The sequence below is a fragment of the Haliotis rufescens genome, unplaced genomic scaffold, assembly GCF_023055435.1.
Source record: "Haliotis rufescens isolate VD_foot unplaced genomic scaffold, xgHalRufe1.0.p SCAF_9, whole genome shotgun sequence".
Lineage (NCBI taxonomy): Eukaryota > Metazoa > Mollusca > Gastropoda > Lepetellida > Haliotidae > Haliotis > Haliotis rufescens.
In genome coordinates this window covers 6,622,122-6,638,874 of record NW_025964383.1, presented here as the reverse complement: position 1 = coordinate 6,638,874, position 16,753 = coordinate 6,622,122, and the positions used below count along the sequence as shown (strand labels likewise).

The window sequence follows — 16,753 nt, the reverse complement described above, 5'->3', positions numbered from 1 at the left end:
TCTGAGCCAAGTTTATAACATGTCGTTCTTGGGTGTTGTTTTAGCAGGACGAATTGGAGCCAAATGAAGACAATTTCCCAAATGAAGGATATTTTGCTTGTCTTTTGTACATATTTATTTGAAAGTCACCTAAAAATTAAATGGAAGATTTTGGCATTTGCCCATTGACCATACTGCGGTTTGAGTGAAAAAACAGGAACTGGATTCCATCTTGCGCACGAGCAAATAAGACTTTAAATAACAAGAACCAGTCAAACCATGAGTTTGCTACTGGAATGGATTCCGACAAGCTTATTATAAGATCAATCTCACGTTGTTGAAAATATACTAATAGAAAAGAAAAGTGTATGGTACTTTGCTTGTGGGTTGAGGGCTAGGTTGAGTTAGACTTGTTCCATCTGTGGCAGAAGAAGATGGCTGCCCTCTTAAAGAAGAGAGCTCTTGCGGAGTACAGCCAAGTGATTCAGGTACACACTGCGTAACACAGGTGACAGGCTTGCTATTTGCAGCAGTGAAGCCCGGGGGTACCGGTTGAGAGTGACAATGCGTTTCTGTAAACAATAATCCTTCTCAAATAGGGTTCAAATTCGTTTTTTATGTACCTGACAGGACCAATTGATACAGAAACACTTCTCCATCAAGTGGCACAATATTACACTTTGCCAGACCACTATGATTACATTTAACAGTTTTCCTTACTTTCACTGAGGTCAACCACTCAAAAGTGTTTATGACGGAGTGGTGAAACAATCTGAGCGCCTTTGTAGTCAAGGCGTCAACAAAATCAAGTCAACAAAGGAAAATGTCTTTGGGTTTTTTTTTGGGGGGGGGGCAGTTGTCATGGTTATGAGAAGTGTGATTTAATTGTCTATTTAGGGGCGCTAGTTTTTAATATGCCGCAAGTTGCTGTCCAGAGTTGCGTCCCATGGGCATGCCAGAATAGATATGATAGTGGGATTGAATACTAGTTCGCCTAGATTATGTTTCTAGGTTTGTCATAATCACATTAAGCTATAACTGGAATACTGTTCCAAGCAACGTCAAACCCAACTCATTCACTGTATTTATGGTTCATATTGACCATGGTGAACTTTATATTTTGAAAGCTAAACATGTCAGAATTTCATCAAAAACATAGATATGCCTTTAATCTCAATCTACTGGTATACAGGAAGAGCCAAAGCCTGTGAAGAAGCTCCGCCTCCAGCACAAGCCTCCTGCAGCCGACCTTCATCTTGATCTGCAGAATACAAGCACTTCCCACGATGCCCTGCAGGTGCTCCTGGACTTTGAGGCAGGCCTGCAGTCAGTGTCTGGTGAAGCTGCTATGGATGTAGTCGGGGAGCTGATGGACCACTACCACCGTGAGAAAGAGGCAGTAGTGAGGAGCAAGATAGCACAGATGTTGGGGCACCTGTGTCGACTGCCTGGCTTCTCACCAGACAACGTCATTGATCACCTCCTGGCCATACTCAGCACAGAAAGTAAGCCCTCATAGCCAGATTTTTCAGGTATCTAGTTACATTCTACATGAGGTGTTTCCATGGGATGTCACAATGGTGACAAGTGACAAAAGGTAGACTCACAGAAAATGAAACAGTTTTGGCAATGGATTCCATATGAAAAGTCAGAAGGAATGGTTGCATAGTCAGAAGAAATGCGAACATTAGTGACTTGTAGTGTAACCATAGAGTTCCAGATAATTTTTGTCATTAAACTATATATCAGATGACTAACCACGGGTACGGGTAGTCATGTAGGTACCCGGGTCCTACTCAGTTCCCACCCGACCCGGGTACCCAAGTTACCTGTCCCAGCCCTAGAATCCATCTTTCAGGCAGTTTAAATAGCATTGGTAATTGAGAAAGATTGCCCATACCCTCATCATTGATAGAGGTCTAGGTAAGCTTTGGTTGTTTGGGTATTTTAACAAGGGGTTTGAGTCTGATTGGGTATCAACAATTTTTAGAGGGTATATTCACATTTTTAATACCAACCTGTTTCTTGACATTTGGGTATTTTAAATTGGAAACCTGTTTTGTAACAATCCCTGTAAATCATATTAAACTAAATGAAAAGTAGTATACTTATCTGCATCTGCTTGTTTGTAAGAAAGGCGCTTTTTTTAAATGGACAGTGAGCGACTGTTGAAGACTAGGCATGATGTGCTTTTCAATTGGAATTTGTATGTGACGCAAATTTTTCCAAATATAACTGTCTGGAAGTGAATTTGGCAATCAGCTGATACAAAATCTAAGTGTTGTAATCTACGCAGATTTCATATTATAAGCAGTGTCATAAGCTATTTTTGTTATTCAAAATGATTTGTAAGTGTGCCCTTCCAGCACTGAAAACCTATTTTGACCATGCCATTATTCTGCTTGATAGTAGTGTGCATCCTGATCCTCTTACTATGTTGCATCCAGTAATCATTGCACCTCTTCTCTCTTCTTGCCCTCCTACCCTTTATACCTTCATGTTACAGAATCCCACAAAGCATTGCGCGAGATCCTTCAATCACTGTCATCAGTGGGGCGGCAGCTCCCCAACAGCTGTGCCGGCTACAAAGTGCAGATACTCCAGGCTGCTAAATCTGTAAGTGTTCTTAAACCTTCTTATCTGTAACAACATGAACAAATATTTTGAGATTCAGCAGTTTTTGTCCCAGTTACTAGTTCATGTTTGTGAGTATGGGAATCGAGTGGTCTCAATGGATGCTTAGCATCGGTAATAAAGTGGCTTCCTGTTGCGACAATTACATGTACAGTCATCTCTCGCGGTAATGGTGGACTCTGGGTCCATGTATGACCTCCCACGCTATGACCACAGCTACAAAGTTGTATTTTTATTTCATTTCTAAAGCACGCTTTGAGTCCTACATTTTGGTAGATCTAAACATAACCGAACAGAAGTTTATATAATGACTGTTTGACCCGTGCTGCCTAAGGATATCTGGTTTTCACATCTTAAAGGTATAGCATGTCATCGGCTTTTTTAGGAAGTATGTGAATAAGTGTTAACCAATACTTAATACGATTTAGTAAAGAATCATTTAATAATGGATACCTTCCACATTCGCCATTACATTAGGTGTACTTTGTGAAATGCCCAAAAATCTTTTACAAGTAGTGTATCTGTCCTACAGCACCTGTGTGACTCTGTATGCATGTTCCTGCTTCTGTCCTACAGCACCTGTGTGACTCTGTATACATGTTCCTGCTTCTGTCCTACAGCACCTGTGTGACTCTGTATACATGTTCTTGCTTCTGCCCCACAGCACCTGTGTGACTCTGTATACATGTTCTTGCTTCTGTCCTACAGCACCTGTGTGACTCTGTATACATGTTCCTGCTTCTGTCCTACAGCACCTGTGTGACTCTGTATACATGTTCCTGCTTCTGTCCTACAGCACCTGTGTGACTCTGTATGCATGTTCCTGCTTCTGTCCTACAGCACCTGTGTGACTCTGTATACATGTTCTTGCTTCTGTCCTACAGCACCTGTGTGACTCTGTATACATGTTCTTGCTTCTGTCCTACAGCACCTGTGTGACTCTGTATACATGTTCCTGCTTCTGTCCTACAGCACCTGTGTGACTCTGTATACATGTTCTTGCTTCTGTCCTACAGCACCTGTGTGACTCTGTATACATGTTCTTGCTTCTGTCCTACAGCACCTGTGTGACTCTGTAAACATGTTCCTGCTTCTGTCCTACAGCACCTGTGTGACTCTGTATACATGTTCTTGCTTCTGTCCTACAGCACCTGTGTGACTCTGTATACATGTTCTTGCTTCTGTCCTACAGCACCTGTGTGACTCTGTATACATGTTCTTGCTTCTGCCCCACAGCACATGTGTCACTCTGTATACAGGTTCTTGCTTCTGCCCCACAGCACCTGTGTGACTCTGTATACATGTTCTTGCTTCTGTCCTACAGCACCTGTGTGACTCTGTATACATGTTCTTGCTTCTGTCCTTCAGCACCTGTGTCACTCTGTATACATGTTCTTGCTTCTGCCCCACAGCACCTGTGTCACTCTGTATGCATGTTGGGCGGTCGGGTAGCCTAGTGGTTAAAGCGTTTGCTCGTCACGCCGAAGACCCGGGTTCGATTCCCGACATGGGTACAATGTGTGAAGCCCATTTCTGGTGTCCCCCGCCGTGATATTGCTTGAATATTGCTAAAAGCGGCGTAAAACCATACTCACTCACTGTATGCATGTTCTTGCTTTTGTCCTACAGCACCTGTGTGACTCTGTATACATGTTCTTGCTTTTGTCCCACAGTGCCTGTGTCACTCTGTATGTATACATGTTCTTGCTTCTGTCCTACAGCACCTGTGTGACTCTGTATACATGTTCTTGCTTCTGTCCTACAGCACCTGTGTCACTCTGTATACATGTTCTTGCTTCTGCCCCACAGCACCTGTGTCACTCTGTATGCATGTTCTTGCTTCTGCCCCACAGCACCTGTGTCACTCTGTATGCATGTTCTTGCTTTTGTCCTACAGCACCTGTGTGACTCTGTATACATGTTCTTGCTTCTGTCCTACAGCACCTGTGTGACTCTGTATACATGTTCTTGCTTCTGCCCCACAGCACCTGTGTCACTCTGTATACATGTTCTTGCTTTTGTCCTACAGCACCTGTGTGACTCTGTATACATGTTCCTGCTTCTGTCCTACAGCACCTGTGTCACTCTGTATACATGTTCTTGCTTCTGCCCCACAGCACCTGTGTCACTCTGTATGCATGTTCCTGCTTCTGTCCTACAGCACCTGTGTCACTCTGTATACATGTTCTTGCTTGTGTCCTACAGCACCTGTGTCACTCTGTATACATGTTCTTGCTTGTGTCCTACAGCATCTGTGTGACTCGGCCCATAGTGTGAGAAGCAGCTGCCTTGATCTGATTGGAGTGTTGTGGTCAACTGATTCCAAAGATGAAGGTGAAAATCAAACTGACATGCAGAAACTTCTAACCAAATTCTTCAGTGATCAAGATCCTCGTGTGAGAACAAGTGCTTTTCAAGCAATGGTATGTTATTTGAACAACCCTTCGGGTACATTACAAATTGTAATTACAAAGTCAGGATGTACTGTCAACATCGTCAAACAGTGCCTGCCTTTTCCAAAATTGTGTTTGTCATTGATGTGTCAGTTGACTGGAGCAAAATCATACAAACACAACCAGCAAATTACCTTGTGTCCTTGTGATTTCCAAACACAACTTTTTGGGTGTACAGTTGTCCCTCAACACATGCACAATGTTATGCTCCAGTGGCTTTGTGTGACTTTTGAATATAGCAGGTCTAGATATGTTGTTATATCTCTATTTTAAACCCATGTCCTGTCAGCTTTACTGGGACACAGACTGCTCTGTGATGGAATCACATGACTTCAGGTATAAAATGAGTCAGTCAAGAGGCCTCATTTAGCTTTACAGGAACATGACCCACTCCCTTAGGACCAGCTATAGGAACTTCTTGTGTCCCCTTACCATGAGGTGAGGTATGTTATTGCAGGTTTGTTCATGTCCTGTGTTATTGCAGGTTTGTTCATGTCCTGTGTTATTGCAGGTTTGTTCATGTCCTGTGTTATTGCAGGTTTGTTCATGTCGTGTGTTATTGCAGGTTTGTTCATGTCATGTGTTATTGCAGGTCTGTTCATGTCCTGTGTTATTGCAGGTTTGTTCATGTCGTGTGTTATTGCAGGTTTGTTCATGTGTGTTATTGCAGGTTTGTTCATGTCGTGTGTTATTGCAGATTTGTTCATGTCGTGTGTTTTTGCAGGTTTGTTCATGTGTGTTATTGCAGGTTTGTTCATGTCGTGTGTTATTGCAGGTTTGTTCATGTCGTGTGTTATTGCAGGTTTGTTCATGTCGTGTGTTATTGCAGGTCTGTTCATGTCGTGTGTTATTGCAGGTTTGTTCATGTCGTGTGTTATTGGAGGTTTGTTCATGTCGTGTGTTATTGCAGGTATGTTCATGTCGTGTGTTATTGCAGGTTTGTTCATGTGTGTTATTGCAGGTTTGTTCATGTCGTGTGTTATTGCAGGTTTGTTCATGTGTGTTATTGCAGGTTTGTTCATGTCGTGTGTTATTGCAGGTTTGTTCATGTGTGTTATTGCAGGTTTGTTCATGTCGTGTGTTATTGCAGGTTTGTTCATGTCGTGTGTTATTGCAGGTTTGTTCATGTCGTGTGTTATTGCAGGTTTGTTCATGTGTGTTATTGCAGGTTTGTTTATGTCGTGTGTTATTGCAGGTTTGTTCATGTGTGTTATTGCAGGTTTGTTCATGTCGTGTGTTATTGCAGGTTTGTTCATGTCGTGTGTTATTGCAGGTTTGTTCATGTGTGTTATTGGAGGTTTGTTCATGTCGTGTGTTATTGGAGGTTTGTTCATGTCGTGTGTTATTGGAGGTTTGTTCATGTCGTGTGTTATTGCAGGTTTGTTCATGTCGTGTGTTATTGCAGGTCTGTTCATGTCCTGTGTTATTGCAGGTTTGTTCATGTCGTGTGTTATTGCAGGTCTGTTCATGTCATGTGTTATTGCAGGTCTGTTCATGTCCTGTGTTATTGCAGGTTTGTTCATGTCGTGTGTTATTGCAGGTTTGTTCATGTCGTGTGTTATTGGAGGTTTGTTCATGTCGTGTGTTATTGCAGGTTTGTTCATGTCGTGTGTTATTGCAGGTCTGTTCATGTCCTGTGTTATTGCAGGTCTGTTCATGTCCTGTGTTATTGCAGGTCTGTTCATGTCGTGTGTTATTGCAGGTCTGTTCATGTCCTGTGTTATTGCAGGTCTGTTCATGTCCTGTGTTATTGCAGGTCTGTTCATGTCGTGTGTTATTGCAGGTCTGTTCATGTCGTGTGTTATTGCAGGTCTGTTCATGTCCTGTGTTATTGCAGGTGAGTTTCCACCAGCGTGGCTTGCAGCTTGACCTAAGTATTCACCAGCATGCATGTCAGGCATTCACAGATGACTATGAGGATGTGCGGAGGGCAGCAGTCAAAGTGGTGTGGGTTCTATGTCATCTCTACCCAGAAAGGTGAGCTCACTTACTAAATTAAGTCTTTGTTGTCTTGTCATGTTGGTTTTTTGGGGGTGAAAAGTAGTAGATTTGCAATTAATAAGGGCAATTCTTTTTTTAGATTTGTACTATGATGACATGTACTCTGCTGGACAAGAGTACAAGGAGATGTGTGATTTCCTAAATTTATCCCTTTGTTAGTTTCTGAGTCCTTAGTTTTCTTCACTTGTGGTTTAAAAGGTTCTTTGTCAGAATTACTTTTCTCACAGTTGTCGATATCCATATCGTCTAAGAGGGCCATCTGTGGTAGGAACTTCCGCACTCTAGTGGGCGGAGCTTATACAAGTCATCTGACAGGTCAATATGACGTCATGATAACACATAAATTTCATTGGTTAATGTGTAAATGTGTGACGTCATGTAAACACCCACATGGGCTGTTTGACAACAAGGACATGTTTTAATGGTAATGAATAACCATCAAACACTTCCAAGACTTTTCAACAAACAATTAGTCTTTGGTTTTTAAAAAGTACCTGCCATTTCGTCTTCACTTCTTCATAAAATGATACCGTGGAATGTCCACGATTTATCCAACAGTCCAACACACAAATTATAGTTCTGAGCTATTCTCTGGACGAGAACAAAATATGTTTGTCGTGATGAATAAGAGCAGTGAAATTGAACAAAAAACCATATTATGTGTCACAGCACCAATCGTAATCCTGTTGTGTACGGTATATCTACAGTTTTATGAATAGCATTTCTCACAATATATACGGCAATCGGTGATTTCAACAGTGTTTTTCTTCGTTGTGTTCGGCTTGCCTTCATCTGGTCAAAAATATTTTCAAGTGATGATAGTAGTTTTTTGTCTTTTTCGGGACCTGTTTTCATTGCCCAGTAGCAATGTGTTTTGGCAAAGTCAGAAAAGCCAAATCTCCTTATGCCGAAGTAACTCGATCCGTGAAAGTTGGTGGGTCCAAGTGATCCAGGTCCCTGTTGATTGGCATGCCAAATGTCATTTGCATAAGGCCATCCATATTTTTTGTATGTGCAGACCTGTCAACCCCTCATCATGACAATGTGGGAGATTTGACTTCAAAATGGGGGAGATTTGCCTCCAAAGGGGGAGATTTTTTAGATAGTGAAGATAAGATAATTTCCAACTTTTATTTTTAATAATGTTACAAAGAAAACCAAACATTTTGAAACAATAAATAATCAATAAGTATATATACGTACAGCTTGCTTAATTTCCGTCCGCATTTTCCTCCTCCAAAAATAAACCCAGCACAATCTACCCGTATAACTTTCGTTCAAAGATCATCTCAGATAAACGCAAACAGATATTGAAATTTCACAATCGGTAGCTTGACCAGTTGACGACATGTTCAATCAGACCAGTTGTCAGGCTTCGTTACGATGCAGGTTTTCTGAGTATTTGGCGCGATGTTGGTTACAAAATTTGCCAAAGAAATATCAAATGCATTTATCCTGAAGCAACATCATCGCCCTTAATTTCAATAAGATATACTGGGTTTTTTCTGTCTGCGGTAGTCTGTTGACAGTCCCATTACTTCGCTTCTTAAATTTCCTAGAAATCTTCACGTTATTCCATTCCAAGAAATGTATGCCATATTTGGAAGTACTATTACGTTTTACTACAATTTATGAATGAAATGAGTCTCGTTGTCGTTGTTGACCTTTCTGACCTTGACCTGTATTAATCTCATTGGTTGACTTGTACTGTTGTATGCAAATTAGATTGCTGATCTGGGACGCAAGCAAACTATTAGCCAATCAAATCGTGTTTCAGTCTGGTGCCTGTATCTGTGTTTCAACCTGGTGCCGGTATCTGTGTTTCAGTCTGGTGCCTGTGTGTGTCTGTGTTTCAGTCTGGTTCTGTGTCTCTGTTTCGGTCTGGTTCCTGTGTCTGTGTTTCAGTCTGGTGACTGTATCTGTGTTTCAGTCTGGTGCCTGTGTCTGTGTTTCAGTTTGGTGCCTGTGTGTGTGTCTGTGTTTCAGTCTGGTTCCTGTGTCTCTGTTTCAGTCTGGTGCCTGTGTTTGTGTTTCAGTCTGGTGCCTGTGTCTGTGTTTCAGTCTGGTGCCTGTGTCTGTGTTTCAGTCTGGTGCCTGTGTCTGTGTTTCAGTCTGGTGCCTGTGTCTCTGTTTCAGTCTGGTGCCTGTGTCTGTGTTTCAGTCTGGTGCCTGTGTGTGTCTGTGTTTCAGTCTGGTGCCTGTGTGTCTGTGTTTCAGTCTGGTGCCTGTATCTGTGTTTCAGTCTGGTGCCTGTGTCTGTGTTTCAGTCTGGTGCCTGTGTGTGTCTGTGTTTCAGTCTGGTGCCTGTATCTGTGTTTCAGTCTGGTGCCTGTGTGTCTGTGTTTCAGTCTGGTGCCTGTGTGTGTCTGTGTTTCAGTCTGGTGCCTGTATCTGTGTTTCAGTCTGGTGCCTGTGTCTGTGTTTCAGTCTGGTGCCTGTGTGTGTCTGTGTTTCAGTCTGGTGCCTGTGTGTGTCTGTGTTTCAGTCTGGTTCCTGTGTCTGTGTTTCAGTCTGGTGCCTGTGTCTGTGTTTCAGTCTGGTGCCTGTGTGTGTCTGTGTTTCAGTCTGGTGCCTGTGTGTGTCTGTGTTTCAGTCTGGTGCCTGTATCTGTGTTTCAGTCTGGTGCCTGTGTCTGTGTTTCAGTCTGGTGCCTGTGTGTGTGTTTCAGTCTGGTGCCTGTGTCTGTGTTTCAGTCTGGTTCCTGTGTCTGTGTTTCAGTCTGGTGCCTGTGTCTGTGTTTCAGTCTGGTGCCTGTGTGTGTCTGTGTTTCAGTCTGGTGCCTGTATCTGTGTTTCAGTCTGGTGCCTGTGTGTCTGTGTTTCAGTCTGGTGCCTGTATCTGTGTTTCAGTCTGGTGCCTGTGTCTGTGTTTCAGTCTGGTGCCTGTGTGTGTCTGTGTTTCAGTCTGGTGCCTGTGTGTGTCTGTGTTTCAGTCTGGTGCCTGTGTGTGTCTGTGTTTCAGTCTGGTGCCTGTGTGTGTCTGTGTTTCAGTCTGGTGCCTGTGTCTGTGTTTCAGTCTGGTTCCTGTATCTGTGTTTCAGTCTGGTTCCTGTGTGTGTCTGTGTTTCAGTCTGGTGCCTGTGTGTGTCTCTGTTTTAGTCTGGTGCCTGTATCTGTGTTTCAGTCTGGTGCCTGTGTCTGTGTTTCAGTCTGGTGCCTGTGTGTGTCTGTGTTTCAGTCTGGTGCCTGTGTGTGTCTGTGTTTTAGTCTGGTGCCTGTATCTGTGTTTCAGTCTGGTGCCTGTGTGTGTCTGTGTTTCAGTCTGGTGCCTGTGTGTGTCTGTGTTTCAGTCTGGTGCCTGTGTGTGTCTGTGTTTCAGTCTGGTGCCTGTGTGTGTCTGTGTTTCAGTCTGGTGCCTGTGTGTCTGTGTTTCAGTCTGGTGCCTGTGTCTGTGTTTCAGTCTGGTTCCTGTATCTGTGTTTCAGTCTGGTTCCTGTGTCTCTGTTTCAGTCTGGTGCCTGTGTGTGTCTGTGTTTCAGTCTGGTGCCTGTGTGTGTCTGTGTTTCAGTCTGGTGCCTGTATCTGTGTTTCAGTCTGGTGCCTGTGTGTGTCTGTGTTTCAGTCTGGTGCCTGTGTGTGTCTGTGTTTCAGTCTGGTGCCTGTGTGTGTCTGTGTTTCAATCTGGTGCCTGTGTGTGTGTCCCTGTGTGTCTGTGTTTCAGTCTGGTGCCTGTATCTGTGTTTCAGTCTGGTGCCTGTGTCTGTGTTTCAGTTTGGTGCCTGTGTGTGTCTGTGTTTCAGTCTGGTTCCTGTGTCTCTGTTTCAGTCTGGTGCCTGTGTTTGTGTTTCAGTCTGGTGCCTGTGTCTGTGTTTCAGTCTGGTGCCAGTGTGTGTCTGTGTTTCAGTCTGGTGCCTGTGTCTGTGTTTCAGTCTGGTGCCTGTGTCTGTGTTTCAGTCTGGTTCCTGTGTCTCTGTTTCAGTCTGGTGCCTGTTTGTGTCTGTGTTTCAGTCTGGTGCCTGTGTGTGTCTGTGTTTTAGTCTGGTGCCTGTATCTGTGTTTCAGTGTGGTGCCTGTGTGTGTCTGTGTTTCAGTCTGGTGCCTGTGTTTCAGTCTGGTGTCTGTGTGTGTCTGTGTTTCAGTCTGGTGCCTGTGTGTGTCTGTGTTTCAGTCTGGTGCCTGTGTGTGTCTGTGTTTCAGTCTGGTGCCTGTGTGTCTGTGTTTCAGTCTGGTGCCTGTGTGTGTCTGTGTTTCAGTCTGGTGCCTGTATCTGTGTTTCAGTCTGGTTCCTGTGTCTCTGTTTCAGTCTGGTGCCTGTGTGTGTCTGTGTTTCAGTCTGGTGCCTGTGTGTGTCTGTGTTTCAGTCTGGTGCCTGTGTGTCTGTGTTTCAGTCTGGTGCCTGTGTGTGTCTGTGTTTCAGTCTGGTGCCTGTATCTGTGTTTCAGTCTGGTTCCTGTGTCTCTGTTTCAGTCTGGTGCCTGTGTGTGTCTGTGTTTCAGTCTGGTGCCTGTGTGTGTCTGTGTTTCAGTCTGGTGCCTGTGTGTGTCTGTGTTTCAGTCTGGTGCCTGTGTGTCTGTGTTTCAGTCTGGTGCCTGTGTGTGTCTGTGTTTCAGTCTGGTGCCTGTATCTGTGTTTCAGTCTGGTTCCTGTGTCTCTGTTTCAGTCTGGTGCCTGTGTGTGTCTGTGTTTCAGTCTGGTGCCTGTGTGTGTCTGTGTTTCAGTCTGGTGCCTGTGTGTCCCTGTGTGTCTGTGTTTCAGTCTGGTGCCTGTGTGTGTCTGTGTTTCAGTCTGGTGCCTGTGTGTGTCTGTGTTTCAGTCTGGTGCCTGTGTGTGTCTGTGTTTCAGTCTGGTGCCTGTGTGTCTGTGTTTCAGTCTGGTGCCTGTGTGTCTCTGTGTGTCTGTGTTTCAGTCTGGTTCCTGTGTGTGTCTGTGTTTCAGTCTGGTGCCTGTGTGTGTCTGTGTTTCAGTCTGGTGCCTGTGTGTGTCTGTGTTTCAGTCTGGTGCCTGTGTGTCTGTGTTTCAGTCTGGTGCCTGTGTGTCTGTGTTTCAGTCTGGTGCCTGTGTGTGTCTGTGTTTCAGTCTGGTTCCTGTGTCTCTGTTTCAGTCTGGTGCCTGTGTGTGTCTGTGTTTCAGTCTGGTGCCTGTGTGTGTCTGTGTTTCAGTCTGGTGCCTGTATCTGTGTTTCAGTCTGGTGCCTGTGTGTGTCTGTGTTTCAGTCTGGTGCCTGTGTGTGTCTGTGTTTCAGTCTGGTGCCTGTGTGTGTCTGTGTTTCAGTCTGGTGCCTGTGTGTCTGTGTTTCAGTCTGGTGCCTGTGTGTGTCTGTGTTTCAGTCTGGTGCCTGTGTGTGTCTGTGTTTCAGTCTGGTGCCTGTGTGTGTCTGTGTTTCAGTCTGGTGCCTGTATCTGTGTTTCAGTCTGGTGCCTGTATCTGTGTTTCAGTCTGGTGCCTGTGTGTCTGTGTTTCAGTCTGGTGCCTGTGTGTGTCTGTGTTTCAGTCTGGTGCCTGTGTGTGTCTGTGTTTCAGTCTGGTGCCTGTGTGTGTCTGTGTTTCAGTCTGGTGCCTGTGTGTCTGTGTTTCAGTCTGGTGCCTGTGTGTGTCTGTGTTTCAGTCTGGTGCCTGTGTGTCCCTGTTTCAGTCTGGTGCCTGTGTGTCTGTGTTTCAGTCTGGTGCCTGTGTGTCTGTGTTTCAGTCTGGTGCCTGTGTGTCTGTGTTTCAGTCTGGTGCCTGTGTGTGTCTGTGTTTCAGTCTGGTTCCTGTGTCTGTGTTTCAGTCTGGTGCCTGTGTGTGTCTGTGTTTCAGTCTGGTGCCTGTATCTGTGTTTCAGTCTGGTTCCTGTGTCTCTGTTTCAGTCTGGTGCCTGTGTGTATCTGTGTTTCAGTCTGGTGCCTGTGTGTGTCTGTGTTTCAGTCTGGTGCCTGTGTCTGTGTTTCAGTCTGGTGCCTGTGTCTGTGTTTCAGTCTGGTGCCTGTGTGTGAATCGTCAATGGAGGAGCTGCGCCTAGTGGATGATGGCTTTGCTAAAATCTGTAACATGATCAACGACATCTCTGTGAAGGTTCGGGTAGAAGCTGCCTCTCTGCTGGTGAGCTTCCCCTAATTACCATGGTTACAACGTGGGATGTTACTCCCTTAGATGAATCTGACATTGTCTATTTGTATAAAGGCTAATCATTTATTTCCCCAATGAGATGTGATGCTGGTACCAGGCCTAAAGTACTTCGGAAATGCTAGAAAAATGCTTTTTTCCCGTTAAAAATAGTCTTTTGCTATTGTAATATTGAGTGACTACCAATCGACCTACATGTGGTTGGAAGTATTTCAGTCACAAGGAATCCTATCGACAAGTTTACAGGAGAACAAGTCGAAGAAAAACAGTAAGTTCACATTTATTTTAAGTCCAATGTTGGCAGTCTAAAACAGACTATAGAAATTTGAGCATGTGACTCTGTTATAATGATAATAATTTAGTCTTCATAAAATATCTAATACACACAAAAGAAATCATATTGAGAAAATTCTAGATGTGCATCTTCTAAAATAACAAAATGATGCTGCGTTTCTTTTGTCAACACTGCTCCCATGATGCATGTTACATTACACTTACATATAGTCATAGCCATGGTACATGACATTGAGTCTGTATTAGGAAAGTTCTTTACACTTGTCTTCACACCATTTTTTAGTTTAGATGGCGTGAATTACTGAACTGGCCAAGCTTTGGGTTTTTTAATACCATCAAGTCTAAGGATTGATAAATAAAACAAAAAGGTTTAAGGGTGGTCTCAAAAACGAAACCTGGACATAAAAGGATATAGTGCACAAGCTTATGAGCAGAAGGTATCCCCGACTTGTAAAATTCAGGAGGAAATTAAAGTTACAATTAATGTTTTCGGACTGCACCAAATGTTGCCGATTTCGATACACTGCACATGGCGAGCAGTTTTCAGGGGAAAATATTCCATCCTGTCGATGAGGTCACATTATCTCCTCACCATTCATTGAAGTCAGGGCTTCCAGATCATTTACTTTGATGAATCATTCCACTGACTACACGTGGCTATCGGCAGATGGACAAAAAGCACCTATGGTACCATCAGGTAAAGGTGATCATGGCATTGTTTTGCTCACCGCAAGACCGAAAAAGAAAACTGGTGATTTTCATGAGGAAATTATAGGAGGAGATATGTTCATTGTCTGGTTGCAACATCAGCTATTTCCATTTTAAACAACCTCAGTGTCATTGTCATGGATAACGTCATTCTCTTTCAGATTAAATCCTCCTTGGGGCACTTATTGCATTTTCCTGGCTCAAGAAAATCTACATGACATAGTTGTAACCATTTTCCTTAATAAAAATTGTTACCACACAAAAAACTTTGTTTTTGTATGATATACGTCCACCCTTATGGTGCCTCACCCTCCACGGCGCGTCACGCCAAGGGAAGCAACTCTCACCCAAATCACTTTCCTTATGTCATCTGACAAAGACAGACGTGCTGTTTTTTTTCAAGACAATATAAAGACAAGATAATCGTTCGTACAAGAACCATGGCAGACCAAACTGTATGTATGGTACATTTCTTTCATGCAAAGGCGTAATACCTCGCATTGTAAAGTTATAAAGTTGTAATTATGTGACACGTGTACGATACCTTTGAAATAAGGCCGTCGTAGCGTCCATTTTGTAGTGCCACGTATGATATATGTAACACCAGGGCCATCAAAAACGGCTTCGGTTTTTTAATCTATATCATTGGGCTTTAGCCTACAATCTTTTCCTTTAAATAAACCCAAGGTGGTGTGTTAATTATTTTAAATTACACTTACCTTTTTTACGGGTTTTCTACACCTTCGCACGTAACACGCCCACTTTGGTGTTATAATTATACTACGACATTGGCTATTAGTATCGCGTTACCAATCGCATTCTAAATTACGCCTTTGCTTCTAGTTACACAATTTATGCACGTATCTTTCCGATCTTTCAATCGCACTGATACACTTTATTACCCTTCCCGCCAAACTCAAAAATTACGGTCTTTTTTACAGACCTTCAAACTGTGTACGGGGTGCTCGGCTTCGATTCCCCCCCAAGATAGGCATGATACCTGCATAAAGTGTTTGGCCGAAGACGGGCATGACGATGGGTCATGCCCGATCTGTGTTGCATTCACACCACGGGCGCAGAAAAAGAGAAATGTGGACCTCTTACACTTTAAGGGTCTATTGAAGGCGGGGGTGGACATTAGATCGGCAAAGACCGCCCCGCCCCCCTCAAAAAAAGTAAGAAAGGGTAAAAAGGCAGCTGAGACTGTCTCCTCCGCTCCCTCCCCGGGGGCCGGGGGAGAAGGCTCTAGGGTCCCCGTCACAATCACTGCACCCTCTCCTGCACCGTCTTTGGCAGACATCTCTGCCTTGTTGAGGTCGCAGATGGCGTCGATGATGGAGGAGGTAAAGTCTCAGCTCCGAGAGGAGTTGCGGACCGAGCCTTCCCCGTTGTCGGCGCCGGACGCGGCTTCGAGACCTTGTGATATGCCCGGCGTCGGCCGAGGCAGGCCACTTGGTCTCGGGGACGAACTCAGACCGGGCTTCGGCGCCGGCTCGAGGTCGCTCCCCAGCGGAGGGGTGGCGGGCACTGGCCCGTTCACTACCGACGCACAGTTCTCCCTAGCGGAGCCAGACGCCTCTTCCGAGGCCGAGGCTTCCTCTAGCGGATTTCTAGCCCAGAGCCAGGTGGGTTCCCTTGAACCCCCGGCACCTCGGGACCGGGACTCGGCTTCGGGCCGGGTGCAGCCCGGGGATGCCGAGGCCCAGGCCTTTGGGCGTCCCCTTCCGACTTCGTCTGCCTCTTCTCTCGGGGAAGAGTCGATTAATTTCGGCTCGGAATCGAGAGAGGAGGAGTGGATGGAGGATGGGGGAGACGACTCGGAGACCTCGGGAATATTTTCCTTCGTTTCCTCGTTGAGGCATGTACGGGACAAGATTGTCCAGGTACTGCCTCAGGTGGCTGCGCCCATGCCCCAGTCGGATCCGACTGAGTTCCGCCTTCCGGGGGACGCTTTTGCTCCGAGCAAGGCGCCCCAGGTGCGGCTCCGTATTCTGTCTTCATTGGTGCATGAAGTCATCAACCCTCTGTTGTCGGGTGCCCGCAGGAAGTTCGACCTGCCCGAACTTATTAAGCGGTACCCGTTAGCAGAGGATGGTGATTTTGAGGTACCGGTGGTGGACGAATGCGTCTGGACCTCCGTTACCCTGGGGGGGTCTTCGACCCCCAACTTGGCTAAGGTCAAGCAGGGCTGGCGGTTGCCACCCTTTCCCGCGTGCGGTACGGAGCTGAAGGCTGCTTACGTTTGCTTCGAGGAGCAATATCGTAACGCATGTCAGCAGCTCCGGGTGTCCGTACACTCCGCTTATCTGTCGGCCGTACAGAGGGAGTTAGCGGGAGAGGGGCCGGCCGACTCTTCGGAGTTGGCCGCGCAACTTACGGAGGTACATAGTCATCTTGCGAGGGACGCTATTCGTAGCTGTGCCTCGCAGATGATGTGCGCAGTCATGGGCATGCGCAGGCTGTGGATGTCGGTATCCAAATACTCGGCTTCCACACGCCAGGATTTACTTGCTTTGCCTTATAAGATGGGTGCCACCCTCTTCCCTGGGGCTCAGCAGGTGGTCCGAGAGGCCGCACAGTTGTATGCCTCCATCAAGGATTCTAAGGCCTTGTTGGAGGTACCATGCGTTAAACCGCGTAAGC

The 16,753-nt window shown here is 45.2% G+C and overlaps 1 protein-coding gene across 1 annotated transcript in view; it reads left to right on the top strand.

Moving 5' to 3' along the window:
* The first annotated feature begins 21 nt into the window (after nt 1-21).
* LOC124118713 (integrator complex subunit 4-like) overlaps nt 22-16,753 on the top strand; it is a 92,429-nt gene continuing 75,697 nt past the window's right edge. Inside the window, exons 1-6 of the mRNA XM_048390966.1 lie at nt 22-467; nt 1,172-1,484; nt 2,486-2,595; nt 4,863-5,036; nt 6,904-7,043; nt 12,961-13,084. Coding sequence (XP_048246923.1) covers nt 414-467; nt 1,172-1,484; nt 2,486-2,595; nt 4,863-5,036; nt 6,904-7,043; nt 12,961-13,084 — 915 coding nt within the window. The 5' untranslated portion in view covers nt 22-413. The remainder of the gene's footprint in view (nt 468-1,171; nt 1,485-2,485; nt 2,596-4,862; nt 5,037-6,903; nt 7,044-12,960; nt 13,085-16,753) is intronic.